Source organism: Papio anubis, chromosome 16 (genome assembly GCF_008728515.1).
Source record: "Papio anubis isolate 15944 chromosome 16, Panubis1.0, whole genome shotgun sequence".
Lineage (NCBI taxonomy): Eukaryota > Metazoa > Chordata > Mammalia > Primates > Cercopithecidae > Papio > Papio anubis.
The window spans coordinates 77,310,426-77,337,921 of record NC_044991.1 but is presented as its reverse complement, the minus strand read 5'-3'; the positions used below and the strand labels follow the sequence as shown (position 1 = coordinate 77,337,921).

At 50.9% G+C, this 27,496-nt stretch overlaps 2 protein-coding genes across 9 annotated transcripts in view; both read left to right on the top strand.

The window, feature by feature from the left end:
* TMEM189 (transmembrane protein 189) overlaps positions 1-15,831 on the top strand; it is a 29,739-nt gene extending 13,908 nt beyond the window's left edge. For both annotated transcript variants that reach the window (XM_031656848.1, XM_003904621.5), the window contains 4 exons: positions 8,785-8,876; positions 10,037-10,181; positions 11,532-11,744; positions 14,414-15,831. In XM_031656848.1, the coding sequence (XP_031512708.1) occupies positions 8,785-8,876; positions 10,037-10,181; positions 11,532-11,744; positions 14,414-14,535 (572 nt within the window). In that variant the 3' untranslated portion in view covers positions 14,536-15,831. The remainder of the gene's footprint in view (positions 1-8,784; positions 8,877-10,036; positions 10,182-11,531; positions 11,745-14,413) is intronic.
* An 8,450-nt stretch (positions 15,832-24,281) lies between these two features.
* The window catches only part of UBE2V1 (ubiquitin conjugating enzyme E2 V1), a 37,367-nt gene continuing 34,152 nt past the window's right edge, over positions 24,282-27,496 (top strand). For 2 of the 7 annotated variants that reach the window (XM_009215932.3, XM_009215930.3), the window contains exon 1: positions 26,985-27,072. Coding sequence is in view for 2 of the 7 variants with exons in the window: in XM_021920944.2 (XP_021776636.1) it covers positions 27,051-27,072 (22 nt within the window). In the remaining 5 variants the exon portion in view is untranslated. Of the gene's footprint in view, positions 24,734-26,967; positions 27,073-27,496 lie in introns of those variants that run through there. The other 5 variants (XM_017944702.3, XM_021920944.2, XM_003904622.4 and 2 more) reach the window with 5 other exon arrangements.

The following is a 27,496-nucleotide window of genomic DNA, read 5'->3' as shown; positions in this document are numbered from 1 at the left end:
TGGAGCTCCTTATCTCCTAAGCTGGCTGAGCACCCCCAGGGGCTGAGTCTCCCATGTTTCCAGGCTGGGGAGGAGGAAGAGCCAGCAAGGGAGGCTGGGATGACGCTGCCAAGGAGGTCGGGGGAGAACCAGGGAGGTCAGGGGAGTACCAGGAAGGGCTTGCAGGGGCCAAGAGGAGAATGTGTTTCCAGGAGTCTTGGGGGTCCACTGGGAACAGCCACCGAGTGGACCAGCAAGGTGGGCAGTAAAGGGACCTTCGGATTTAGCCACGTGGAGGTCAGCCACTTTGACAAGGACATCATTGTCATGAGTCAGTGGGTGAACAAGTGAAGGCTGTGGGAGCCCTGAGCTTTTGTTCCACGTGGAGAAGGAGGAGGAAGTGTTTGGGTTATGAGTTGGCTCTTAAAGGAGCAGTCAGAGTCCTCCGTGGACCTTGGGAGAGGGCCTTCCGGGCAGAGGGCACAGTGAGTCCAGAGGTCGGGGATGAGGTCGGAGAAGTCCCAGGCTCAGGTCGTGGCCCGCCCTGTATGTGGAAGTGGAGTCTGGATTTGACTGAGCTGGAAGGCAGGAAAGACAGGACTGGGACCCAGGACCAAAGCCCATGGATTTGCCCTCAGTGCGTTCACTTGGCCCCTCAGCCACGCCTTCCGTCTCCATGCTAGGCCTTTGAGGTGGGCAGAGAGGGGTGAAGAAGTCCCAGCTGGGTGACCTCTGGGGAAATGGAAGCCCCCACAGGCCCAGAGACTACCTCAAGGTCCCCCGTGAGTCAGGGTAGCCTGGGGAGAGCCGTCTCCCATCCGTCTCCTTGTCCCAGTGTTCTGCAGGGAGGGGTGGTAACCAAGCCGAAGCTGCCCCCAGGGGAGCCGGCTGCCAATCGCCACCACCCCAGAGCTGGGACAAAGAGGCTTCTGTGTGCCTGTCTGCCACCCCTGCCCCCGTTAAAGCAGCCTCAGACAGCAGCCTGGAGTCACTGCCACCGGCAGAGGCCGCAAGATCACGGAGCCAGGGGGAGGGCTCCTCGTCTCCTAAAATAATTATTGACTTCTCTCTAAAGCACACATCCCTCCGTGCTGGGCAGCCTGTGGGCGCCAGGGCTTGGCCATTGGACAGATGGCAAGACTGAGGCTCAGCAGAGAGCTCACGGGAGCTGCGTTGCGGGGGATGCTGGCTGTGTCGGGGGACCCACTGGGCTCTTTACCCAGCAGCCCATTTTAGTAACTTCTCATAGTTAAGGGAGGTAAATGTCCCCATTCTCCATACCTGGGTGCAAAGGCTCCCTAACCCTAACCCTAAGGTTGCATCATCCTGAATGACTCTAGTGAGTCTCTGGCTACTCACCAGCAGCCCTGCCTTGCTCCTGCCACCCTGTGACCTTGGGGAGTCTTTACCCTCCTCTGGAAGGTCAGGATGGGGTGGGGCTTGTTACCATGGACATGAAGTGAGATTGTGCACTTTTTGAAAAATAGACTTTATTTTTTAGAACAAGTTTTCAATTTACAGAAAGATGGGGCAGATAGTACAGAGTCCCCATATGCCTGGGGCACAGTTTCCTCTGTTATTCACATCTTACATTTTACATTAGTGGGGCACATTTGTTACAGTGTGTGCCAGTGTTGATACATTATCATGAGCTGGAGTCCATGGCTTATTCAGATTGCCTTAGTTCTTCCCTAATGTCCTTCTTCTGTACCTGGATCCCGTCCAGGGTATCACATGGCCTTTAGTTGTCATGTCCCCTCTAGGATCCTCTTGTCAGGTTTTTTTCTTTTTTGAGACGGAGTCTCACTCTGTTGCCAGGCTGGAGTGCAATGGCGCAATCTTGGCTCACCGCAACCTCTACCTCCCGGGTTCAAGTGATTCTCCTGCCTCAGCCTTCCGAGTAGCTGGGACTACAGGCACGCGCCAGCACGCCCAGCTAATTTTTGTGTTTTTAGTAGAAATGGAATTTCACCATGTTGGCCAGGATGGTCTCAATCTCCAGACCTCGTGATCCACCTGCCTCAGCCTCCCAAAGTGCTGGGATTACAGGCCTGAGCTCCCGCGCCCGGCTGGCCTTGGCGGTTTTGAGGAGTGCTAGTCAGGTGTGTTGTAGGCTGCCCCTCTGTTGGTATCTGTCTGATGCTTTTCTCATGATTGGACTGGGGTTACAGGTCATGAGGAGGAAGAGTTCAGAGGTGAAGTGCCATTTTCATCACATCATAGCAAAAGTACAGTCAACATGATTTATCACTGTGATGACTTTGATCCCCTGGCTAAGGTAGCAGATACCAGAGTTCCCCACAGTCAAGTTACTCTCGGCTGGGTGCGGTGGCTCACGCCTGTAATCCCAGCACTTTGGGAGGCACTTTAGGATTTGTGGGTGGGTCACTTGAGCTCAGGAGTTCACTCTTGGCAGTGAGCCAAGATCGTGCCACTACACTCCAGCCTGGGCAATATAGTGAGACCCTTGTCTCTACAAAAAAGTTTAAAAATCAGCAGGGTGTGGTGGCGCATGCCTGTAGTCCCAGCTCCTCGAGAGTCTGAGGTGGGAGAATCGCTTGAGCATGGGAGCTCAAGGCTGTAGTGAGCTGTGAATGGCACCACCGCCCTCCAGTCTGGGCCACAGTGGGAGAGTCTGTCTCAGAAAAACAACAAACAAAAGTTACTCTGCTCCCCCTGCCCCGCCTTTTTTTTTGAGATGAAATCTTCCTCTGTCACCCAGGCTGGAGTGCAGTGACTCGATCACAACTCACTGCAGCCTCAACCTCCGAGGCTCAAGCCATCTCCCCACCTCAGCCTCCAGCTAGGACCACAGGCACATGCCACCACACCTGGCTAATTTTGTTATTTTATATACAGACAAGGTTTCCCTATGTTGCTTAGGCTGGTACTGAACTCCGTCCGGGACTCAAGCAATCCTCCTACCTTGGCCTCCCAAAGTGCTGGTATTATAGGCGTGAGCCAATGCACCCAGCCTTCCTCCCATTTCTTTTTTTTTTTTTTCTTTGAGACAGAGTCTCACTCTGTCACCCAGGATGGAGTGTAATGGCATGATCTTGGCTCACTGCTACCTCCTCCTCCCAGGTTCAAGTGATTCTCCTGCCTCAGCCTCCCAAATAGCTGAGATTACAGGCCTACACCATCATGGCCGGCTAATTTTTGTATTTTTAGTAGAGATGGGGTTTCACCATGTTGGCCATGCTGGTCTTGAACTCCTGACCTCAAGTGATCCACGCACCTCGGCCTCCCAAAGTGCTGGGATTCCAGGTGTGAGCCCCACGCCCAGCCTCCCTCCTTTTTCATACTGTGCTCTCTTTGGAAGGAGGTCGCTGTACACAGCCCACACTTAAGGAATGGCAAGTTATGCTCTCAGTGATGCACTTTTTAACACTTCACAAAGCCCCAGTACACAGTGTTAACCCAAGTACTGTTTTCTCATCTGTGTCATTTTTATTATTCTCATCTTTCTCATTATCTGTGAGGAGTAAGTGTTTAGAATGAGTAAAGAGAGAAGATGTGGCCTAAGCAAGGCCTTGGTGCCATTCAGGGATTAAAGGAGATAAAACATTTAAGGTGTTGGCACGGGGCCTGGTAGTTATAAGGGCTCAATAAATATCTGGCTTTTTTTTTTTTTTTTAAAGTAGTTGACATCTTAACCCAAAGTAAATGAGGGTGGATGTCTATACGTAGACTTGTACACCAATATTCACTGCAGCAGATTCAAAATAACCCCAAACTGGAAACAGCCCAAATGGCCAACCATGGCCAGGTGGATCAATGCATCATTGTACATCCAGATAGTGGGATACTCAGCCCTAAAAATGATGAACCACTGCTGATCCGCATGACTGCATGGCTCACGCTAGAAGCATTATACTAGTAAAAGAAGCCAGGCTCCAAAGAGCACCTACCATATGAATTTGTTTACATAAAGTTTTAGAATAGGCAAAATCAGTCCCTGCTGAAAGAAGGCAGTTCTATGGTTGCATGGAACAGGGTCGGAAGGGAGCTTGGGGTACAGGAGAGCCAGCTGTGGAGCTGGAAATGCTTTCTTTCTTTCTTTTTTTTTTTTTTTTTTTGAGATGGAGTTTTGCTTTTGATGTCCAGGCTGGAGTGCAATGGCATGATCTCAGCTCACCACCGCCTCCGCTTCCTGGGTTCGAGCGATTCTCCTGCCTCAGCCTCCTGAGTAGCTGGGATTACAGGTGTGCGCCACCATGCCTGGCTAATTTTGCATTTTTAGTAGAGATGGGGTTTCTCCATGTTCGTCAGGCTGGTCTCGAACTCCCGACCTCAGGTGATCCACTTGCCTCGGCCTCCCAAAGTGCTGGAATTACAGGCGTGAGCCACTGTGCATGGCCTGGAAATGCTTTCTATCAGGGGTCAGCACACTATGGCCTGAGGACCAAAAATACTTGTAAACAAGTATTCTGGGAATGCTGTTGATGTCTGCCTTCACGCTATAGCTGCAGAGTTGAGGAGGTGCAGTGGAGACTGCCTGGCCTGCAAAGCCCAAAATATTTACTGTCCATTTATTTATTTATGAGATGGAGTCTCCATCTGTTGCCCAGGCTGGAGTGCAGTGGCATGAGCTCTGCTCACTGTGCCTGTGCCTCCCAGGTTCAAGTGATTCTCCTGCCTCAGCCTCCTGAGTAGCTGGGACTATAGGTCCACGCCACCACACCTAGCTGATTTTTTTGTGTTTTTAGTAGAGACGGGGTTTCACCATGTTGACCAGATTGGTCTCAAACTCCTGACCTCAAGTGATCCTCCTGCCTCAGCCTCCCAAAGTGCTGGGATTACAGGTGTGAGCCACCGCGCCCAGCCTGCCTGACCCTTTAAAGAAAGTTTGCCAACCCCTTATGTTCTGTGTAGGTATAGAATTTCTATCTTAACCTGGGGGGTGGTCAGACAGGTGTGTCTGTGCATAAAAAGGCTGTGAGCTATGTAAGGCCTATGGCCTTTACTGTTTGTAGGTTATATTCAATTATAACATAAAATGAGCCAAGGTTTAGGGAGGGGAAGGGGCTTGTCCCCATCTCATCAGGAGCCCAGAACTCAGGGAACAAGGAACCTGAACTTTGAATCCCTTGCAAGGCCCCACCCTTATGACCTCTAGTCACTTCTCCTCTGTAGCTATTTCTTTCATGAAGGCAGAATTCATTCATTCATTCATTCATTCATTCATTCATTTATTTTTGAGACAGAGTTTTGCTCTCATTACCCAGGCTGGAGTGCAGTGGCGCAATCTCGGCTCACTGCAACCTCCGCCTCCCGGGTTCAAGCCATTCTCCTGCCTCAGCCTCCCAAGTAGCTGGGATTACAGGTGCCCACCACCATCCCTGGCTAATTTTTTAGTATTTTTAGTAGAGACAAGATTTCACCATGTTGGCCAGGCTAGTCTTGAACTCCCTACCTCAGGTAATCCACCCACGTTGGCATCCCAGGAGCCAAGCCTACCTTGGCTGGGAGGAGTGCAATGGCGGGAGCTCTACAACTCTGCACGGCACTGCAGCCCGACCTGAAGGCAGCATTTAGAGATGTCATTAGGCCAAGCTATGGCGACAGGACCTCAAGATACCTCAGTTGACCTCATTAAGCAAGTAAAGATGCTGAGGCCTACAGTAGGCACAGTGTCACACAGCAATATGGTAGCAAGGGCTGAGGCCCCCAACACTTGATCTAGCTCTGTCATAGCTCTTGGCAACATGGCCTTTTGTCCCTGCTGGTAGACAGAGGCAGTGCATACACAGCATCCCAAAGTATGCAGTAGGGGCTCTAATAATGCTATTATTAGACCTGCTGCGGTGCAGTTTAAGGACACAAAAGGGTGCTGGTTTTGGAGGCAGGTCGACAGGCCCTTTCCCATCCCATAACTGCCACTTCCAGGCCACTTGACTGGGAGGCAGTGGTTCAACTTCTCCAGGCCTCTTTCTTCATCCAAGAAGGGATGACAAATGAGGCCATCTCAGGGGATGACAAGTGCCATGAAATAAATGAAGCAGGGAGATGTGAGCGAGAGCAGCTGCCCAGAAGGATGGCTTTAGCCAGAAGGGTTGGCTGACCTTCGCTCTGCGCAAGAAGGCTGAGGAGGAGCCAGCACAGGGGATCTGGAGTGGGGGTGGGGTGCTGGGTAGAGGAACAGAAAATCCAGAAGCCCTTCTTGGGCTTCCACCTCCCTCGCCTTCTACACCCCCTCCCCTGCCCCTGGCCTGGGTCCACCCTCCCCATCACCAAGGAGCAGGGACTGCCCAGACCAGAGCAGGACTACTGGGTGCACAGGCTCTGGGACCTTGCTGAGTCCCAGCCCCTTTACCTCAGCCCAGCCACTGTGCAGCGACACCCTTCAGCCTGTCCTGAGGCGTCTGTGTGCCAGGAGATATATGCCACCTGTCCCCACCTGCCCTCCCGCCCTTATCACCAGGAACTTGCAGGTGCCTGCGTGAAGCTGTGCTGCCCCCACCCCCGCCACCCCTCCCATGCTTGGCATCTGTGATGGATACCACAGGGCCTCTGGAAAGTCTGAGTCCAGCGGCTGCCCCTCACCCCGGGCCCGGACATCAGGATTGCACATTCACAGTGACTTGCGTGCTTACTTTTGTCCCTTCAACCACAAGTCTCACTCACCCAGGAGGCATCCAGGGGCTTTTCTGCAGTCTCTACAGTACCCCAAGACCCTGGTCCCCTGTCACCAAGGGGCTGAGAGCACCAGCAGAACTCAGAACCTCGGACAACCAGTTGACACAGACAAACTGAGTCTGGGGAGGGGTTTATCTGAAGCCCCATGAGCCGGGGGCTGCACGTGTCATCACTCACAGCCGCCTTCATCCTCTGCTGGATTTTACAGCGTCCCCATGGACATGAGTTCAGTGTCCGACATGTTCCTGTCCCTAGAGCTTATCACACAGTAGGCCTTTGTGGAGTGTTGCTTAGTTGATTGACTAAATGACAGCAACAATAATATGGCCTGAGGGCTTACTATGTGCCAAGCAGTGCACTTAGTAGTGCTCTACTGAGTTCTGAATAGGTGCCAGGAACTGGGATGCAGCCACAAACAAGAGACTAAAGCCCTGGCCATGGTGGAGCCGACCTCCTTGTTGGGGGAGAAAATATACCAGCAAAAGAGCAGTCAGAGGGCCTGAGTGCTTGGAGAACAATATACATAGGAGATCGGAAATGCTGGAAGATGAGGTGGTTACAATTTTCCATCAGGTGTCCAGGGAGGACATTTGAGTAAACATCTGAAGGAGGTGAGGAAGTAAGCTGTGTTGCATCTTAGGAAAGAATGTTCCAGGCAGAGGGAACAGCAGCTGCAAAGACACAGAGGCATACAAGGGAAAGGGGATAAAGTAGGCCTGGGCTGCAGTGAAAGAGGAGAGTGACGGGAGGTGGCATGGGGTGGAAGCCTCAGTTTCCACCTCTATAAAGTGGGAATAAAAATGCTTCCAATTTCCAACAAATGGTGAGAATTCATTTAGCCTGTAAAGCACTTGTGCTTGGCATTGAGAAAGTGCTCATAAATGTTAGCATCATTCCCTTTTATTTATTTTTTTTTCAAGACAGAGTCTCACTCTGTTGGCCAGGAAGGAGTGTAGTGGCACGATCTTGACTCACTGCAACCTCCATCTCCCGCTCAAGCAATTCTCCTGCTTCAGCCTCTTGAGTAGCTGGGATTATAGGCATGTGCCACCACACCCAGCTGATTTTTGTATTTTTGGTAGAGACAGGGTTTCACCATGTTGGCCAGGCTAGTCTCGAACTCCTGACCTCAGGTGATCCACCCGCCTCAGCCTCCCAAAGTGCTGGGATTACAGGCGTGAGCCACCGTGCCCAGTCACATCATTCCCATTTTACAAGAGGAAGCTGGGCACAGAGAGGCTAAATAACATATGCAACGTCACAGCTAGTGAGTGCCAGGACTGGAATTTGAGTCCATATCTACTGAACCCTCAAGTGAGTGAATGGTGTTGGAGTCTCTGAGGGAACCCTACTCAAGTTCCGAACAGACTGAGAACAGAAACAAGGAAAGGCTGCTGGAGACCAAATGATCATGTTTATTGCTGATAAAAGCTGGAGGGGTGGGGGTTGAGCAGCGAGGCTTCTATCTGCAGGTAAGGTACTTTCTTTCTTTTTTTTTTGAGACGGGATCTTACTCTGCTGCCCAGGCTGGAGTACAGTGGTGTGATCTCAGCTCACTGCAACCTCCACCTCCCAGGTTCAAGTGATTCGACTGCCTCAGCCTCCCAATTAGCTGGGACTACAGACACATGCCACCACAGCTGGCTAATTTTTGTAATTTTAGTAGAGATGGGTTTTCACCATATTAGTCAGGCTAGTCTCAAACTCCTGACCTCAAGTGATCTGCCTGCCTCAGCCTCCCAAAGCGCTGGGATTACAAGCGTGAGGCACCGCACCTGGCCAAGGTACTTTCTAACACCAGACCCAGAAGGACATTGCTCCAGTTCCAGGCAGCACCGGTGCAGAGCAGGCTTCCCTATGTGGGGCAGAGAGAAGGGCCCAGCCAGCTCCTAATAGGGAAAGGTTGGACTGATCTGGGCATGCCCAGTTTATGCTCTCCAAACTCTCCAAGCACATGAGTCTTGGCATCTCCCCTGGGGCACAGCAAGTGACAGGCAGGAGTGTTATGCCTGAGGCTCCATGTTCAGGGAAGAAAACATCCAAACTAGAGAAGGGACACCTTCCCCTCCTAACAAATGAATGAGCAGGCAAGTGAGTAAATGAATGAGTTATTCTGATTGGGGGGGTGCAGGGATGTTCCTTCACTCACCCTCTTCTTGTCCACAGTTGCAGGGGCTCTCATTGCTGACTTCTTATCTGGCCTGGTACACTGGGGTGCTGACACGTGGGGCTCCGTGGAGCTGCCCATTGTGGGGAAGGTGAGTATGTTGACCTAACCATGTCCTCAAGGAGGTTGGGCTGTATGGCCTTGGGTGAATCCTCTTTCTTCTCTAAGGCTGTTTACCTATCTGAAAGATGGGAACCATCATTCCAGCCTGTCCCTCACCCCTGTCCTGCAAGACTAGAACAGGAGTCCTTGGGATTTTGGAAGCAAAAGCATCAGGCTTGCGATGGTCCGAGAGTTTAGATATGTGCCTGCCTCACCACAACCCCTGAATTTGGGGGTGTCTTGCTTTTCCATTGTCTCCCCTGCTGCTCCTTGCTGTTTTAACTTCATTTTATCCTGTGTTAGTCACACTTTTTTGGTTTTGACAGAAAATCTAAACTGGCTTAGGCAAACAAGAGTACTGATTCATGTAACTGAAGATTTCAGGGTTAGAGCCAAATTAAGGTATGGCTGCATCCAGTAGGACAGAGAGACCACATTCTTCAGGCTCCGTCTTCCTCCATCTCTGTCTCTACTTTCCCCTCATGAGGTGGCCAGTGTGTGTGGTTTCTCACTGCCCAGAGACCCATCCTTCCAGCTTCCAGGAAAAGAGAACTGTCCTCCCGGGAGAACAGCATTTCTCCTTCCCGTAGTTTCTGACAACTGAAGTCCCATGGCTCACTCCCATTGGCCCAGATTGGGTCACGTGCTGGGTCATCAGGCAGTCACTGGCCAGAAGGAGGAGATGCTGTCATTGGCCAGGCCTGGTCACATGTTCTTTCTCAGCCAGGGGGCGGGGTCAGCCCTGTCAGAAGAGCTTGGACTAAGGAGGGGAGGCTGTTACCCCAGGAGGTGCAGGGGGTCCAGAGGGTTCCACCTCTTACTTGGAGGGAGCTCCTCAACTGCCTTGGGTTGGGGAGTAAGGGCAGAGGTTGTCTCCAAGCCCCCTCACAGCACAGGTAGGGAGACTGAGGCCCAGAGGCAGACAGTGCCAACCCAGAGTCCCTCCAGGGTCATTTTGGCTCATCTCCCCAAGGGCTGGATGGGGTCTGTGTCCAGCAGTGGGCGGGGCGGGAATGTTCAGGCATCCAGGGTGGAGGGAACTTAGGAGCAAAGGTGGGAGGTGAGCCCAAGGTGAGTGTGTTTAGGGGGCCGTGGAGAGCAGCTGACCGCCTTAGGCTGACTGCTGGAGCTGTGTCCCCCCAACTTCAGGCTTTCATCCGACCCTTCCGGGAGCACCACATTGACCCGACAGCTATCACACGGCACGACTTCATCGAAACCAACGGGGACAACTGCCTGGTGACACTGCTGCCGCTGCTAAACATGGCCTACAAGTTCCGCACCCACAGCCCTGGTGAGACGCCCAACTAGTGGTGGGCTAGGAGGGGGTCTTGGGGGCAGAGGCCCACCCCCAGGAGCCTTCTGGGGCTTATGTGTTTGGCTCCTTATGGTGTTTTAAAAGAGTTTTCATTCGTTGTCTTCATGTAAAATCAGGAAAGCTGACATAAAGATCGGGGTTTCCAGCTTCTCTTGCACAATCTGCTCTGGCCTCCCTGGGTCCATGTTCCCACCTGGCCTCATTGGGTGGGAGCTGAGCTGCAGCCACTGCCTTTAACAGGACACGTCTTTCTAGTCTACCACCGTCCCCACTATTCCTTGCTTCCCTGCACCCAACCCACCTTATTCATTTGTGTTACCTGCCTGGCAGGGCTTCTGGGGTTTTACTACTGTGGCCTAGTGGAAAACGTCTAGGCTGTGAAAACAGGGCCTGCCTATTTTTAGAGGGACTTGTCCCAAAGTAAGTGATTTCACCACTCTGAGCCTCAGTTGCCTTATCTGTCAGATGGAGGTAGAGTGGGGCCCGGTCCTGTTCCGGCACCTTAACACCCATTGGTTCTTCAGGCAGCCTCCCGTGGGTAGAGGTGCTGAGGACGTGTAGTGTCATGTAGTGGGTGCTGTGGCACCCTGCCCATCCCCTTCCCTGGGGGTGCACCCATCCTCTGCTTCTGTGAGAGGTGGCTGCTGACAGCTCCCAGCTTCTCCAGGGATGGAGGGGAGGTGCCACCTCTCCCCTTGGGATAAGGCTGGAGCCAGTGACTAAAATGCCTCCGAAGCAGTCCCTTTGCCTCTGAGTGGGTCTAATTCTAAAGAGCCTCAGAGCTCCTTACAGGAACAGGCTGAGATAGGACGCCCACCCCTTCTTCACTCTCCTCTTCCCCTGCCATATATTGCTTCCCTCCCTCCCTTTGAGGTTTTTTCCTGAAGAGGCTCCCTTGATAAATCACATACACAAGAACCTGTTTGAGGCTCCGCTTCTAGGGAACCTGGGTGAAGTCATCATTCCCATTTTCCTGATGGGGAAATTAAGCCTCTAAGAGGCGGAGTCACCGACCCTGGCTCATACCACCAAGAAATGTCAGCAGGGGTTGGAACCCAGTTCCAGCTGACTGCAGTCCACATTCCTAGCCATTGCCGTGCTTACGCCATTATCCTATTAGGCCATTATGCCTGCTTCCTGAGCGGGAGGAAAGCCTGAAGCCCAGGGCAGCACCTGAGCTCTCCTGTGACCCTGCAGGGGGTGGGAGAGAATCCTGGGTGCTTGCCCAGTGCAGGAGCCGCCCAGGGGCAGGTGGTGAGGGCCTGTTGGGGTGGGTTCCCCATCCCGAGTGACAGCTGTGCCAGCCCCCCTCTCCCCACCCTGCAGAAGCCCTGGAGCAGCTCTACCCCTGGGAGTGCTTCGTCTTCTGCCTGATCATCTTCGGCACTTTCACCAACCAGATCCACAAGTGGTCACACACATACTTTGGGCTGCCACGCTGGGTCACGCTCCTGCAGGACTGGCATGTCATCCTGCCACGTAAACACCATCGCATCCACCACGTCTCACCCCACGAGACCTACTTCTGCATCACCACAGGTGCGGCCACTGGTGGCGTGGAATGGGCGTTCCCCACCCCAACCACTGCACCATCTTCGAGGTCAGAGGGGCAGAGATCACAGCGGGAGGTCACACAGTCCTTGCCCTCTGGAACAGTTTCTCAGATCGTGCATTTATTGAGCACCTACTGTGTGCCAGGCACTATTCTAGGTGCTGAGGACACAGTAAATAAGACAGACAAAGTCCTCTCCCCCGACTTCATGGTGTTGTGATTCCAGCCACCCATCATCCCGTATTTATTGAGTACCTACCACACGCCACAGTGCTCTGGGCTTAGGCTCCTGCAGCAAACAACATAGCATGAATCAGCCAGGTGCGGTGGCTCACGCCTATAATCCCAGCACTTTGGTAGGCCAAGGCGGGTGGATCACTTGAGGTCAGGAGTTGGAGACCAGCCTGGCCAACATGGTGAAACCCTGTCTCTACTAAAAATACAAAACAAAAATTAGTTGGGCGTGGTGGCAGGCATCTGTACTCCCAGCTACTCAGGAGGCTGAGGCAAGAGAATTGCTTGAACCTGGATGGCAGAGGTGCAGTAAGCTGAAATCATACCACTGCACTTCAGCCTGGGTGACAGAGCGAGACTGTTTCAAAAAAAAAAAAAAACAGATCCTTGCCCTTGTGGCACTTACCATCTAGTGAGGGAGCTGGAACGAATTAATAAAATATGTAATGTAGCTAATGGTGCTAACTGCTATGGAGAAAAATAAAGCAGGGGCTGGGAGAAGGAAGTGGGGGACTTTACCTCTTAAATGGGGTGGTCAGGGAAGGTGACACTTCAACAAAGACCCTGAGGAACTGAGGGACAAAGCCGGGCAGACCTCTGTGGGAGGCACTCTAGGCAGCAGGAACAGTAGGTGCAAAGGCCCTGAGGCTGGCCTGTGCTTGCTTGGTGCTTCCGGAATGGCAGACGCTCCTGACTGGAGTGGAGCTGGGGGCAGAGCAATGGAAGAGGGAGGAGAGAAGCGTGGGAGGGCCCTGCAGATAGATGGGCACAGATTAGAGCAAAGGAAACAGGAAGCACGCAGGCCAGAAGCAGGAACATGCCCGGTGCAGTGGAGGAAGGGAAAGGAGGCCCACATGCCATGCTCAGCGGCCAGTGTGAAAGCGGTGAGGTGAATGGGGGGTTTCTCTGGGGCCAGCTGGGCTGCTTTCAGGGTATCAAGGTCAGGTCGGGCCACCTCAGGCCTAACTCCCAGCTTCTCCATATGCACCTTTAGGAAACTTATAAACCTCCCTGGGGACTGCTTTTCTCCTCACAAAGTAGGACTACAGCCCCCTCCTTCATATATCACCTTCTTAGGGCCATAGTGGGAATGGCAAATGCAGTGTTTGGCGTATAGTAGGTACTTGATAAATTACAGCTACTATTTTTCTTGAAGTCTTTCTGGAAACAGAATTGAGAACCACACACACAAAAAATTCTTTTTCATGTCCTCAACTTGTGCTCCTCGGAGGGCAGGTGGAGGGATTAGAATTTAGGCTATTTAAGAGATGGGTTAACTACTTAGGCAGGCCTTGGTTCCAATCCTGGTTTGGCCACCTGCTAACTGGGAAACTCTTCTCTAAGCCTCAGTGTGCTCATTTGGAAAATGGGACTGATATTAGTATCTACCTCATGGTGAGCTGGAAGGCTGTAAGATTGTGAGCAGTATTTATAGAGCACTTACTCTGTGCCTGGCTGTATTCTAAGCACTGAGGATCAGCAGTGAAAGGAATGGTGTTTTGCATTTTGGGGATGATGTTCCATTTGGGGATTGGGGGGTAAACAAACGCAGAACAGGAAAATAGAGAATTAACGAAGATGATTACAGGTTATCATAAAGGCTATAAAGAAATGAAAGAAGGCGGCCTGTCATGGTGATTCACGCCTGTAATCCCAGCACTTTCGGAAGCCAAGGCGAGAGGATTGCTTGAGCCCAGGAGTTCAAGACCAGCCTGTATAAAACAAGACCCATCTGTATTAAAAAAAAAAGAAAAGAAAGAAAGAAATAGAGCCGGGTGCAGTGGCTCACGCCTGTAATGCCAGCACTTTGGGAGGCTGAGGTGGGCGGATCACCAGGTCAAAAGATTGAGACCATCCTGGCCAACATGGTGAAGCCCTGTCTCTACTAAAAATACAAAAATTAGCTGGGCGTGGTGGTACATGCCTGTAGTCCCAGCTACTCGGGAAGCTGAGGCAGGAGAGTTGCTTGAACCTGGGAGGTGGATGTTGCAGTGAGCTGAGATCGCGCCACTGCACTCCAACCTGGCAACAGAGTGAGACTCTGTCTCAAAATAAAGAAAGGGTAATGTGAGAAACCTGGGGTGCTGCTTGAGTGGGTGCTCGGGGAAGGATTCCTGGCAGAGGTAGCATTTGAGCTGAGTGATAAGGCCACCACAGTGCCTGGTATGTAGTAAGTACTCAAATATAAGTAAGTGCCTGGTATATAGTAAGAAAGTAGATGAATATGGGGATTGGAGGCCTGAGTAGCCCCAGGCCCATTGTTGGGAGGCCCCCACTTCCAATTCTTTGGCTGGTCCCTGTGTCCTATCCTGTACTGACTCACTCCTCATTGGGCCCCTCCAGCCCAGTGAAGGTCAGCTCTCTTCCAATGTCCCCTTGACTCTCTCTCCCATTCAATCTCCCGCTGCCATTTCTACTGCAGGCTGGCTCAACTACCCTCTGGAGAAGATAGGCTTCTGGCGACGCCTGGAGGACCTCATCCAGGGCCTGACGGGCGAGAAGCCTCGGGCAGATGACATGAAATGGGCCCAGAAGATCAAATAACTTCTCTGAGCCTGCTACCTGGTTGCCAACCTTCCCTAGCCCCCAAACCGAAGCCATCTGCCAAATTCCAGCCTCTTCGAGCTGGCCCCTCCAGATGGAGAGGACATCTCCTGGGCTGGGCCCGGGTACCCTCAGCCCACCCCTCATGACACAGAATACTTGAGCCACTGATTTTTAATTTCCTTTTTTTGTTTTTTTTCTCCTCGGCCCCTCCTCAGCCACCTGAGCTGCTCTGTCTACAAGCCTGACTCTGCCAGCCTCCCTTGGTAGAGAGGAGGCTTATCCACTCCCTGCACGCCTGCCGCCTCTGCCCTGCTGGGCAGCCCTTCAGTGTGGCTGGCGTTGGGGCCACTGAGTTGCCTCTATCTTTCCCTCCTTGTGTGGCCCCAGTGGTCTGGGGAGCCCCCAGGCACACCTAAGCGTCGCGGAGCATTATTCTGCCACGGCCCTGCATACTGACCCCGGAAGGCTGGACAGCCCCAGCCACCACCTTCAGCCTAGCCTGTCCCCCAAGGATGGCAAAGCTCAGCAGGGGTCTGAGGGTAGCCGGCCAGAAGAGGCTGGAACCTCCTGCCCACGTCTAGACCCCTACTTCTCTGCTGCCCCCACCCTGCCAGAGCTGATGTTTCCAATACCAGGATGTCTTCACAGGGCACAGCCCCTGCAGAGGGTCTTGGTTATTTGGAAGAGGACACAGTATCCCCTCTGGCCAGAGTATGTCAGAGAAGGAAGAGTAGGGCTTTTTTGTTTCTGTTTTTGTTTTTTTTTAAAGGTGCTTGCTTGTTTAATGTAAATAATAGAAAGCCTTAATATCTTTTCTGTAACACGGAGTAATATTTTAATGTCATGTTTTGGATGTACATAATATATTTATAACAAAGCAGCAAGAGTCTACTTAACCTTGGCTGCCTCGTGGTGTTTCCTGGCTGGGTGGGGTGGGGTGGTTATCAAGGAGCCTGAGACGTGAGGCCCAACTCACTCCATTCCCAGCTCCCCCAACCCGGGCCTTAGGATGAGAGCTGTCACCTAAGACAGTGAATTAATGTTGACATCTGCTTCAAAGCCTTTTGGAGGGGATTGGGTGAGGACAGTGGTCTTTCTTATTGATCATGATGATAAAGTAACGATGGCTGATCCCTGTTTGTGACTTCCGTCTGCAAATATTCACTGGCACCTGGTGTGTGCCAGGCTCTCTCCTGTACACAGGTACAGCAGTGAAAGAACCAACAAAGACCTGTCCTGGTGGGGGTGACCTCCTGGGGAAAGAGTCAATAAACAAATAAATGCACATGGAAATTCGGGTGGTGGTTTGTGAAGAAAATCAAACAGGACAGAACCACGTCAGAAAAGCAGGGTCAGTGCTGCTTTGGCAGAGTGGTCATGAAGGGCCTCTGAGCTGAGACCTGGAGGAGGAGAGGAGGCCAGACAGGAAAGAAGTGAGGGAAGAGGCCTCTTTATGGGACAGCAAGTACACAGGCCCTGAGGCAAGAACAAGCTTGGGGCCGGGTGCAATGGCTCACACCTATGATCCCAGCAGGGAGGCCGAGGCGGGCGGATCACCTGAGGTCAGGGGTTCGAGACCAGCCTGGCCAACGTGGTGAAACCCCATCTCTACTAAAATATACAAAAATTAGCCAGGCATGGTGGCAGACGACTTAATCCCAGCCACTTGGGAGGCAGAGGCAGGAGAATCGCTTGAACCCAGGAGGCGAAGGTTACAGTGAGCCGAGATCGAGCCATTGCACTCAAACCTGGGGGATAAGAGCGAGACTTCGCTCAGAAAAAAAAAAAAAAACAAGCTTGAGATTTTAAGAGACGGTGAGGTAGCCACTGTGGCTGGACTAGAATGAGCTAAAAAATGGAAGACAAGGTTGGGAAAACATGGACTTTGTTATACAGAGACTCATAGGCTGAGGTGAGTGGGGAGCTGCTGGTCATTTTATTTATTTGTATTTATTACTATTTTTTTAGAGACAGGGTCATGCTCTGTCACCCAGGCTACAATGCAGAGGTGTAATTGCTTATTGCAACCTTGAACTCCTGGACACAAATGATCCTCCTGAGTGGCTGGGACTAGCACGTGCCACCACACCTGGCTTGGGTTTTTTTTTTTTTTTTTTTTAAGAAATGGGGTCTCCGGCCGGGCGCGGTGGCTCAAGCCTGTAATCCCAGCACTTTGGGAGGCCGAGACGGGCGGATCACGATGGTCGGGAGATCGAGACCATCCTGGCTAACACGGTGAAACCCCGTCTCTACTAAAAAATACAAAAAACTAGCCGGGCGAGGTGGCGGGCGCCTGTAGTCCCAGCTACTCGGGAGGCTGAGGCCGGAGAATGGCGTAAACCCGGGAGGCGGAGCTTGCAGTGAGCTGAGATCCGGCCACTGCACTCCAGCCTGGGCGACAGAGCGAGACTCCGTCTCAAAAAAAAAAAAAAAAAAAAAGAAATGGGGTCTCACTATGTTGTCCAGGTTGGTCTTGAACTCCTGGCCTCAAGTGGTCCTCCCACCTTGGCCTTCCAAAGTACTGGGATATGAGCCACTGCACCTGGTCAGGACATTGTAGACAAATTAGTAACTTGTTATTCATTGAATAAGTAATTATAAGGCATCTCCTATGAACTAGGTACTGTGATTCTGTAGTGAACACTACAGACATAGTCAATAGCTAGTCTAGGCTGGCTAGTTTCTGCAATATTAGCCAGAAAAAAGAAAGCCTGTTAGGGACAGGGAAATGCCTAAAGGACTCCAGAGCAGTCACAGACAATGACATTTCTGAGTAGCTGGGATTACAGGTGCCCGCCACCACGCCCGGCTAATTTTTGTATTTTTAGTAGAGATGGGGTTTCAGCATGTTGGCCAGGCTGGTCTCGAACTCCAGGTAATCCACCCACCTTGGCCTCCCAAAGTGTTGGGATTACAGGCATGAGCCACCATGCCCAGCCATGACATTTATTTTTTTAAATGTGACCCATAATGCCATTTTCCTTTGCCCACCACTAGACTTTTGTGACTATGCCTGAGAGGACCACACAAGGAAGGGTATTAGAATTCGACAACTCATAAATGATAGAAAATTAAGGCAAACAGCTAAAATAATTGTATCAGCTCATAAAATGGAAAAGTCCACAGGTGTTCTGACTTAAAGTTTGGCAGGACCCAGGGGCTCACATGATTCATCAAAACGTGGTCTCCCTACGCTCTGTTTTTCTGAGTTGAGACTTACTAGACCAGCTCAGCAATCTCAGTTGAAAGTGCTTTCCCAATAGTTGCAGTGGAAGTCCCAAGGCAGGCTCTCATTGGTCTGGACTGGGTCATGTGCCCACCTTTGAACCAATCACATTGGCCAGTGGGGTGAAATGCTTTGGTTGCCCAGGGCTGAAAAATGTCCATCTGGATTTGCAGGGTTGTGATCACCTCTTCCTAAGGCATTACTACAAAAAGAAGTCAATGGTGGATGGGACAGGCAGCTAAATTCTTTTAGAGGCCAGAGGAGTAGCCTCGCGACTGTGGTGTTGGTTTCCAGGCCCCACCAATCTGTGTCAGTTCCCCTGGAGCCGACAAAAAAAAGCCCTCAGCCTGAGTCCAGAGAGGTAAAGTGACTCCCCCAAGGTCCCACAGGTAGTAAGGGTAGAGCAGGCCTCAGACTCAGACCATTTCACTTCTGAATCCTGGGGGCTGGAAAAAAAGTCCTTCTCAAAACCAGAAGGTGTGCTGCATTGGGTCTGAGAGTGTTGGGGCCACTTGTGAGATCAGGGACTTGCAAACAAGTGCCTGTGAGGGCCAGACAGGGAAAAATGCTACTTAATATTACTGAGCACTTAACTTTGCGTCAGACTGTGCAGAGAGCTCTGGCACGGGTCCTGTCAAGCAGTCCCTGCCGCTCTGAGAAGTGAGTACTCTTTGCACCATTTGCAGATGGGGAAACTGAGGCACAGAGGTCATGTAATATGCCCAAGGTCACAGAGCTGGTAGATGGTAGAATCAGGATTTGAGCCAGCATCTGACCCAAAGCCCCTGTGCTTTAACGCTCCCACTGTGGAGAGGGAGGTGAGGCAGGTGGCAGGCGAGAAATGTGTCCACTAGTGTCCACTATGAGGCAATGCAGCATGCCTGAGAAAAGGGCCGCTGATGCTGCGGACTGGGATAACCTGGAGACATCAGGCCCAAAGGGCAGCTGCTACTCACAGCAGCTGGTTAAACAGGCGCCAGAAATCTAAACTTTAAAAATGCTGGCTCCGTGTTTAAAACATACTGTGGGCAAAACAAAATGGGTGCACGGGCCAAATGCCTGCAGCCTCCCTCCCAGCTGCTGCAGGATGGCTTGGTTTTAGGTGGGCATGTGCTGCTATCTGGTGGTGGCACAGGGTAGTGGCATGCAGGGCAAACAGATGGGTTTCCAGCTCCACCAGGGGAGCTGTAGTGAACTTGAATACCCCTCTGTGCTTACTGTTCTTTAGAGGCGGCCTGGGCACACACCTTAGGGCGCCCACCCCCAACTTCAACTCCGTCACCACCCCCCCTTTTTTTTCCTTGAGACAGGGTCTCGCTCTGTCATCCAGGCTGGAGCACAGTGGCATGATCTGCGCTCACTGCAGCCTCAACCTCCCAGGCTCAAGCAATCCTCCCACTTCAGCCTCTCGAATAGTGGGGACGACAGACATGTGCCACCACCCCCAGCTAGTTTCTTTTTGTATTTTTTGTAGAGACAGGGTTTCACCATGTTGCCCAGACTGGTCTCGAACTCCTGAGCTCAAGCGATCTGCCCACCTCGGCCTTCCTAAGTGCTGGGATTACAGGCATGAACCACCGCGACCAGCCAACACCCCTTTTGATCAACCAAAAATATTTTCAAGCTACCCATATATACACATATATGTATGTATATACACTTTTTTTTTTTTTGCAATAGGTAATGCTTGCATAGGTAAAGAATAAGAATCATGCCAGGCGCAGTGGCTCATATCAAATAATATAAAAGGGGCTAGAGTATGGATCAGCTGACCCTGGACAGTGGGCCAAATCCAGCCCACTTGCTTTTCTATAGCTCAGAAGCTTTTGTGGGTTTTTTTGTATTTTAGAGACAGGGTCTTGCCCTGTTGTCCAGGCTGGAATGCAGTGGCACATTCACAGCTCACTGTAACCTCAAACTCCTGAGCTCACGTGATCCTCCCACCCCAGCCTCCTGAGTAGCTAGGACTACAGATGGACACCACCACATCCAGCTAATTTTTTTTTTTTTTTCAGAGATGGTGTCTCGCTATGTTGCCCAGGGTGGTCTCAAACTCCTGGCCTCAAGTGATCCTCCCACCTCAACCTCCCAAAGCACTGGGATTACAGGTGTGAGCCACTATGTCAGTCATGAGCATTTTTTAAATGGCTGGGGGAGGGGGAACAATATTTCCTAACACAGAAAATTCAAATTCCAGTTTATAAACCTGAATTGGCACACAGCCATGCCCCTCATTTACACATTGTCCAAGGCTGCTTTTGCACTGCAGCAGCAGAGTTGAATAGTTGCATCGGAGACCACATGGTCCACACAGCCTAAAATATTTACAATCTGGTCCTTTACAGAGAAAAGTTACCAACCTCTCTCTGGCCTAGATGGAAGAGTAAATTGCTCCCCATTCATGTTCCCTCAGGTACTCAGTTCCCCTCCTTAGAGGCCATCACTTTGACAAGACACTCGCAATGCCTTATGTAGGCAGAGGGGTATGTCTGCCCCGCTCCTTTTCACACAATATGTAGGATATTATGCACACAGTTCTGCACCTTGCCTTTTTTCACTTAATATATTTTGGAGATAGTGTTATCATCAGTGCTCACAAAACGTTATTATTTTTTACAGCTGTATAGTGTTCCAACTTCAGGATGGAATGGATCTGACTTTTTTTTTTTCCTGAGACGGAGTCTTGCTCTGTCGCCTAGGCTGGAGTGCAGTGGCGTGATCTCGACTCACTGCAAGCTCCACCTCACGGGTTCACACCATTCTCCTGCCTCAGCCTCCCAAGTAGCTGGGACTATAGGCGCCCGCCACCACGCCCATCTAATTTTTTGTATTTTTTAGTAGAGACGAGGTTTTGCCACGTTAGCCAGGATGGTCCCGATCTCCTGACCTCGTGACCAGCCCACCTCGGCCTCCCAAAGTGCTGGGATTACAGGCATGAGCCACTGCAACTGGCCTTTTTTTTTTTTTTTTTTTTTTTTTTTTGAGACAAGGTCTTGCTCTATTACCTGGGCTAGAGTGCAGTGGTGCAATCCCAGCTCACTGCAGCCTCTGCCTTCTGGGCTCAAGCTATCCTCCCTCAGCCTCCCATCCCAGGTAGTTGGGATTACAGGTGGATGCCACCATGCTGGGCTAATTTTTTTTATTATTTTTAGTGACGAGGGTCTTGCTTTGTTGCCTAGGCTGGTCTCAAACTCCTGTGCTCTAGCAATCCTCGTGCCTCAGCCTCCCAAAGTGCTGGGATTACAGGCTTGAACCACGAGTGTGTTTTAAATTTTGATAGTGCATACCAAATTGTCTTCCAGAGGCCATGCCGGTTTAAGTTCACAAGTTTTCAGAGTCCCTGTTTCCTCACACCCTTGCCAACACAGCATGTTATCAAATGTTTTGTTCTTTGCCAATCTGATAGGTGGTTTTAATTTGCATTTCTCTTACTGTATTTCATTGATTCTAAGATGTCACTGATTCTAAGGTGCATCCTGATTTCAGAGATGTTCACGTGTAAAAATGTGGCTGGGTGCGGTGGCTCACGCCTATAATCCCAGCACTTTGGAAGGCCAAGGCGGGCAGATCACAAGATCAGGAATTCAAGACCAGCCTGGCCAACATAACGAAACCCCGTCTCTACTAAAAATACAAATAATAACAATAATAATAATAATAATAATAATTAGCTGGGCGTGGTGGCAGGCGCCTGTAGTCCCAGCTACTTGGGAGGCTGAGGCAGGAGAATTGCTTGAACCCGAGAGGTGGAAGTTGCAGTGAGCTGAGATCATGCCACTGCACTCCAGCCTGGGCGACACAGTGAGACTCTGTCTCAAAAAAAAAAAAAGAAAAAAAGTAAAAACGTGTATCTTCAAATCACTGAAATACAATATGTTGTGTGAGATTGGGCATCTTACTGTGAGTTTAAAATGCATTTGCATTTCCTCATCTGTTCATGCCCTTTTCTTATTTTTCTTGCAAGGCAGGGTAGTAGTGGTTAAAAGTGTAGGATTCCAATCCCAGTTCTGCCACTTACAAGCCTGTGACTTTGGGCAAGTTACTTAACCGTTCTGTGTCTCAGTTTCCTCATCTACAAAATGGGGATAATAATGGTACCTACCTTATAGGATAGGTGTGAAGATTAAATACATTATTATATGCAAAATACCATGTTCCTGGAATATGGCAAATGCTCAATAAATATTTGCTATAACTGTCATCTTTGAGTTATTTTTTCTTAATGAGTTGCAAGGGCTCTTTATAAATTAAGGAAACATCCTTTTTATTCCCCTGCCTCCCCGCCTCAAACCTCTGGTTTTCATTCCTTTTTCCCTGACCACAAAAGTAACATATAATACAAAATTCAGACATTACAAAAATTGTATCAGAAGAAGCCAATGGAAACAACTGAGATGTCCATTGATAGAGTGAGTTAATGAAGTGCACCAAGGCCCCCTGCCCACCCACTCCCACCTCTTTTTGACTGTATATTTCAAAACTACATCAGACATTAAATAAGATGTCTCAGCGCTATGGCTAGACACACCTCAGGGAACCATGACTCCACATATATGCCATAGAATTTCACTAGCAAATGCATCACACATCCTGTTGGGGTTTTTTTGTTTGTTTGTTTTAGATGGAGTTTCGCTCTGTTGCCCAGCCCGGAGTGCAGTGCTGCGGCAACCTCTGCCTCCCAGGTTCAAGCGATTCTCCTGCCTCAGCCTCCCCGGTAGCTGGGATTACAGGCATGAGCCACCACGCTTGGCTAATTTTTGTATTTTCAGTAGAGACGGGGTTTCACCATGTTGGCCAGGCCGGTCTCGAATTCCTGACCTCAGGTGGTCCACCCGCCTCAGCCTCCCTAAGTGCTAGGATTACAGGTGTAAGCCACCATGCCTGGCCTCATCACACACCCTGTTAACCACACATCCCTTCCCAGGGATTATCCTCTCTGTCTTCTGCAAGTCCACAGCCCTTCCTGTCAACAGTTTGTCAGCTTTACTTTCTGTAGCTTATGTTACAAAAACTATAGCAAGAGGTTGGGGGTTTTCCTTAACTATAAATAGGAAATATGAAGTTGTGGATAACATTATATAATTTTTGATTTTCCACCTTTCGAATATACTTTTTCAAACTACTCATGCCTTTCACATCCCTGAGATTCCAAACCAGCCCTAGTGTTTTCTCACTTGAGAACAGAGTTCATGAATGAACACTGCAGAACAGTCAGGTCTATATGCCTCTCAACTGAACCACTGCATCAGCTTCCTGTATCGATGAGGTATGCTTTTTGGTGGTAGGTAACAAAAACCTACCTTTAAGAACAACTTAAGCAACAGGCACATTATCTCACGTCTTCAGAAGTCTGCAGGTGGGCAGCCCCGCGATTCCTTCAGCAGCTCAGCGATATCACCCAGGATTCTGGTTCTAATCATTACAACCTCATATGGTAGGAAGGAGGAAAGGGGACAAAAATAGGCTTTTTCTTCAGCTTTTTTGTTCGTTTGAGACGGAGTCTCACTCTATCGCTCAGACTGGAGTGCAATGGCGTGATCTTGGATCACTGCAACCTCTGCCTCCCAGGTTCAAGCGATTCTCGTGCCTCAGCCTCCCAGGTAGCTGGGATTAAAAGCATGAGCCACCACTCTCAGCTAATTTTTGTATTTGCAGTAGAGACGGGGTTTTGCCATGTTGGCCAGGCTGGTCTCGAACTCCTGACCTCAGGTGATCCGCCCGCCTCGGCCTCCCAAAGTGTTCGGATTACAGGCGTGAGCCAGGGCGCCCAACCTTCTCTTCAGCTTTTATGAGGGGAGGCAAAGTTTCCAAACACCCACCCCGCCATGTGGGGACATGGCAACTGGACTGGCAGTAAACAGTGCCCAACACACCTCTCCGGGTTCCCTGCCACCAATATTGCTGCTGCCCAGTTGGGTGTCCTCACCCTGTCTCCTCATGGCAGCACGATGCACTTTGCAAAAAGGCAAACCTGCCCACATTTTGCTCAAAACCTCCCAGGCTCCACCTCCCTCATCACAGGAGAGTCAGCAGGTGACACAGGATAAAGAAAACTGGATTCCAGAACTGATTTTACTCCTTCCTTGTGTGACCTTGGAAAAGCCATCTAACTCCTCTAAGCCTCAGTTTTCTCATCTCACAAATGGAAATGGTAACAGCTACTTTGCAAGGGTCATTGAGGATTAAGTAATAATAGCAGCTAATACTTATATTGCACTTAGTGCCAAGCGCTTTTCTAAATTCTCTAGTTTTATTGACCATTTTAATCTTCCCCAAAATCCGATGAAACAAGACTCTTATCCCCATCAGCTGAGTTTATCAGCTCAAGCGCACAGCGGCGACCAGGCGCAGGCGCCGGGAGGAATCCCGCTCTGGGGACCGGTTGTGACGTCCAGGAATGGGGCAGAGCCTCTTCGAGGGGGCGTGTGCACGGGACGTACTATAACTCCCACCAGGCACCGCGCCAACGCCAGCCTACAATAACCAGCATGCCCCGGGCTGTCTCGCTTAACCTCTTCCTGCGATGAGCTCTGCACGGTAATTATTATTGTCAATTTTACTTGCAAGAAGTTTCCTACAAGAGCCAAGGAATCCATGCGAGTAGACATTTACGGGCATCATGGATAAAAGGCTTGTGTTTTAATCCTCATCCTCCACCTGTTAGCTCTGAGTCTGTTTTCTCATCTCTAAAACGGGGATAGTCACAGGAGTTGCTGCATCGAGTTGTGAGGATTAAAAACTGGATGTAACGGCTTGGTAAATATCAGCGCTTCTAGTGTCCTTTCCTCCTCCCTGTGCCAAGGGGTTTTAGGAAAGCATTTTATCTCCACAGCAATCCTATGAGGTTGACACTGCTATCCTCATAGAAGGGGAAACTGATACCAGGAGAGGTTCAAGCGTCTTACCTGAAGTCACAAAGCACACTGAGTGATGAAGGAAGACTTGAACGTAGAAAATTTAACTGCAAAAGTGAGTCCACCTTAGAAACCCAAATGCTTCCACCTGCTACTGATGCTTTACAGTGACCCCAAGTCCAGGGCAAGTATTTTCTGTGCTCCCCAAAGCAAACTTGTATCACGTGATACACGAAAAGTCAAGTTGCTTCACCTGTAGCCAGTGCTGGCACTTTGAGAGCTAATTACAGCTGAATTTGACGTGGTTGAAGGAATCGAGGAAGACTTCCCTGAGGGGGTGGTGCTGGATCTGAGAACTGAAGAGTGGAGACAGCACAAGCAAAGCCCCTGAAGTGGGAGAGGCCTTGCGTTCCAGGGGGCTTGCAAAGGGCCAGTGTCGCTGCAGAGGTACAGAAAGTCTCAGAGGCGCAGGCTGTGCCAAGGCTATGATGAGGCAAGTGAGGGACCTAGGGTGCAGAATTTTTTTTTTTTTTTTTTTTAGACAGAGTCTCCATTGTCTTTCCCGGTTTGCAAGGAAGGGATGGAATCGCGCTGCAACCTCTGCCTCCCGGGTTCAAGCGACTCTCCTGCCTCAGCCTCCCGAGTAGCTGGGATTACAGGCGCCTGCCACCACGCCCAGCTAATTTGTATTTTTAGTAGAGACAAGGTTTCATCATGTTGACCAGGCTGGTCTGGATCTCCTGACCTCAGGTGATCCGCCCACCTCTGCCTCCAAAAGTGCTGGGATTACAGGCATGAGCCACTACGCCCTGCCCTAGGGTGCAGATTTTAAGGAGTCACTCACCTGCAGGGCTGTACAAGTGCAGAGTCAGGACCTGAGTGAAAGCCCCGTTAAATCTGATGGCCCCATCCTCGTCCCAGCCCTGGATGCAAAGCCTTGTGCACAGGGTGTCCAGGCATCCTGGTTTGCCCTGGAGAGCCCTGGTTTCCACTTGCCCTGGTGAGATTATAATAGGTCCTCTTTTAATCTGATGAGTGTCCTCATTAGGTGATAATCTATGGTCACTCAACTTGTAGAGTTTGTATTTTATCCAGAGGGAATGGGGAGCCACTGAAGGCTTTAGCTGGAGGGTGTTTTGAGCAGATGTTGGTCCATATGGAGAATGGACCATGGGGGAGAGAATGGAAGCTGCCGGGGTCTTCCAAGTAGGAGATAAAGACAGCTTGTCCTGAGTGGAGAAGTGAATGGAGCAGGAGAGATGCAGAGTAGGCATTGTTGTCAGACAAAGGTGATGAATTGGATGTGCTGGGTGAGGGCTTCCAGCTTCCTTGTCCCTCTTTGTTTACAGTCCTAGTCCTTCTGCCAGTATTTTGCTCTGTGACCTTAAGCCAGTCCCTTCACCTGTCTCAGCTTCAGGGTCTACATCCATATAAGGGCTTCTCAGACAATTTATAATATAGGAGGAGTAACTTCTTGGGTTTATTTGCAAAAATATTTCCTGAGGGCCTTTGCACAAGCTGTTCCCTCTACCTCCTCATTGTTAGGGTCTCTGTTGAAATACGACCACGTTAGGAGGCCTTTCCTGACCATCCTCCGCTGCCCTTTTCTTGGTTTATCTCTAGCCTATCAGAATTGTAGTTTCCTGTTTATTTACTTGCTATCTATGACTAGAATGTAAGCCCCTGAAAGCAAGGATTTGCTTCTTCAGAGATGTCTATCCATCCCCAGCTCCTAGCACAGTGTCTGGTACATAGTAGGTGCTTAATGTTTGTTTGGTTGAATGAATGAATGAATTGGGCAGATGGTTAGCAAATGTTTTCCCTGCCACCTTATTGCCCCCAAATCATTTAGCTGCACCCACTTCAAGCCTTCTCTGGCCAGGGAGCATCAATCCTAGAAGCCAGATCATCTGACCTGGAGGGCGACGATTCAAATTCAAATTTGAACCTGGAGGTTAAAATTCTGTCTGTCTCTGCCACTTAACAGCTGAGTTTAGATAAATCGTTTAATCTCTCTCGGCTGCATTTTTCACATTAATTCTGACCTTGTGGAGATGTGGTGAGGATCTAGATAGGAACTAGACAGGAAAAAGCCCCAAGTGAATTCGGCGCTTTTGTTTGAAGCTATCTTTTCTTTTTCTTTCACAATCGCGCCTTCCCAAGCCTAGTCACCCCTGCCCTTCTCACTAAGCACGTCACAACCTCCCTCGCACCCGATGTGGGGGGACTTGCAGGTTGCTGAGCCCTCGAGCACGCAGATATTTCCTTTCTCTAAAAGGGAAAGAAAAGAGCCTCCCCGGCCTCGGGTCGCGCAGGTCTCCGGAGCGGGCGTCAGCGGCGGCGTCTGTGCGTGCGCGCGCGCCTGCGCATCAGGGCCAGGGGACGGGTGGGGGGTGAAGAAGGGGCCGGCCTTCAAGCAACAGCGACGCAAGATGGCAGCCACCACGGGCTCGGGTGAGCGGGGGCGCCGGGCCCGGCCGGCCGAAGGGGCATGGGCTTGGGCCGGGGGCTGGGGACTCTCAAAGGCTCCTGCAGGGGGGCCAGGGTCCCCGCGCCGCCTCTGTCCGGTGGGCTCCGCTGCAGCCACCGGCAGGCGGTGGCCGGAAGCACGGGCGGGGGGCTGAGGGGCCTGTGGGCGGCGCGGCGAGGCCTTAAGGCTCCCCCGGGAGGCGTGAGGGCCCCGCTGCGCTACCTGGGGGAGCCGGAGTGGGCGAGGAGCGAGCTCCAAGGCACTCCTGAGGAGACCGGGACTGGCGACTCTTAAGGGGCGACCAAGGGGTTCCTTAGAGGAGGAGGCGCCCCACAGCGGATGGAAGTCCCATACTGGGTGCCAGGGGTGCGGCTGAGCGGGGGCCTTGGGATGTCTGGAGGGGACATC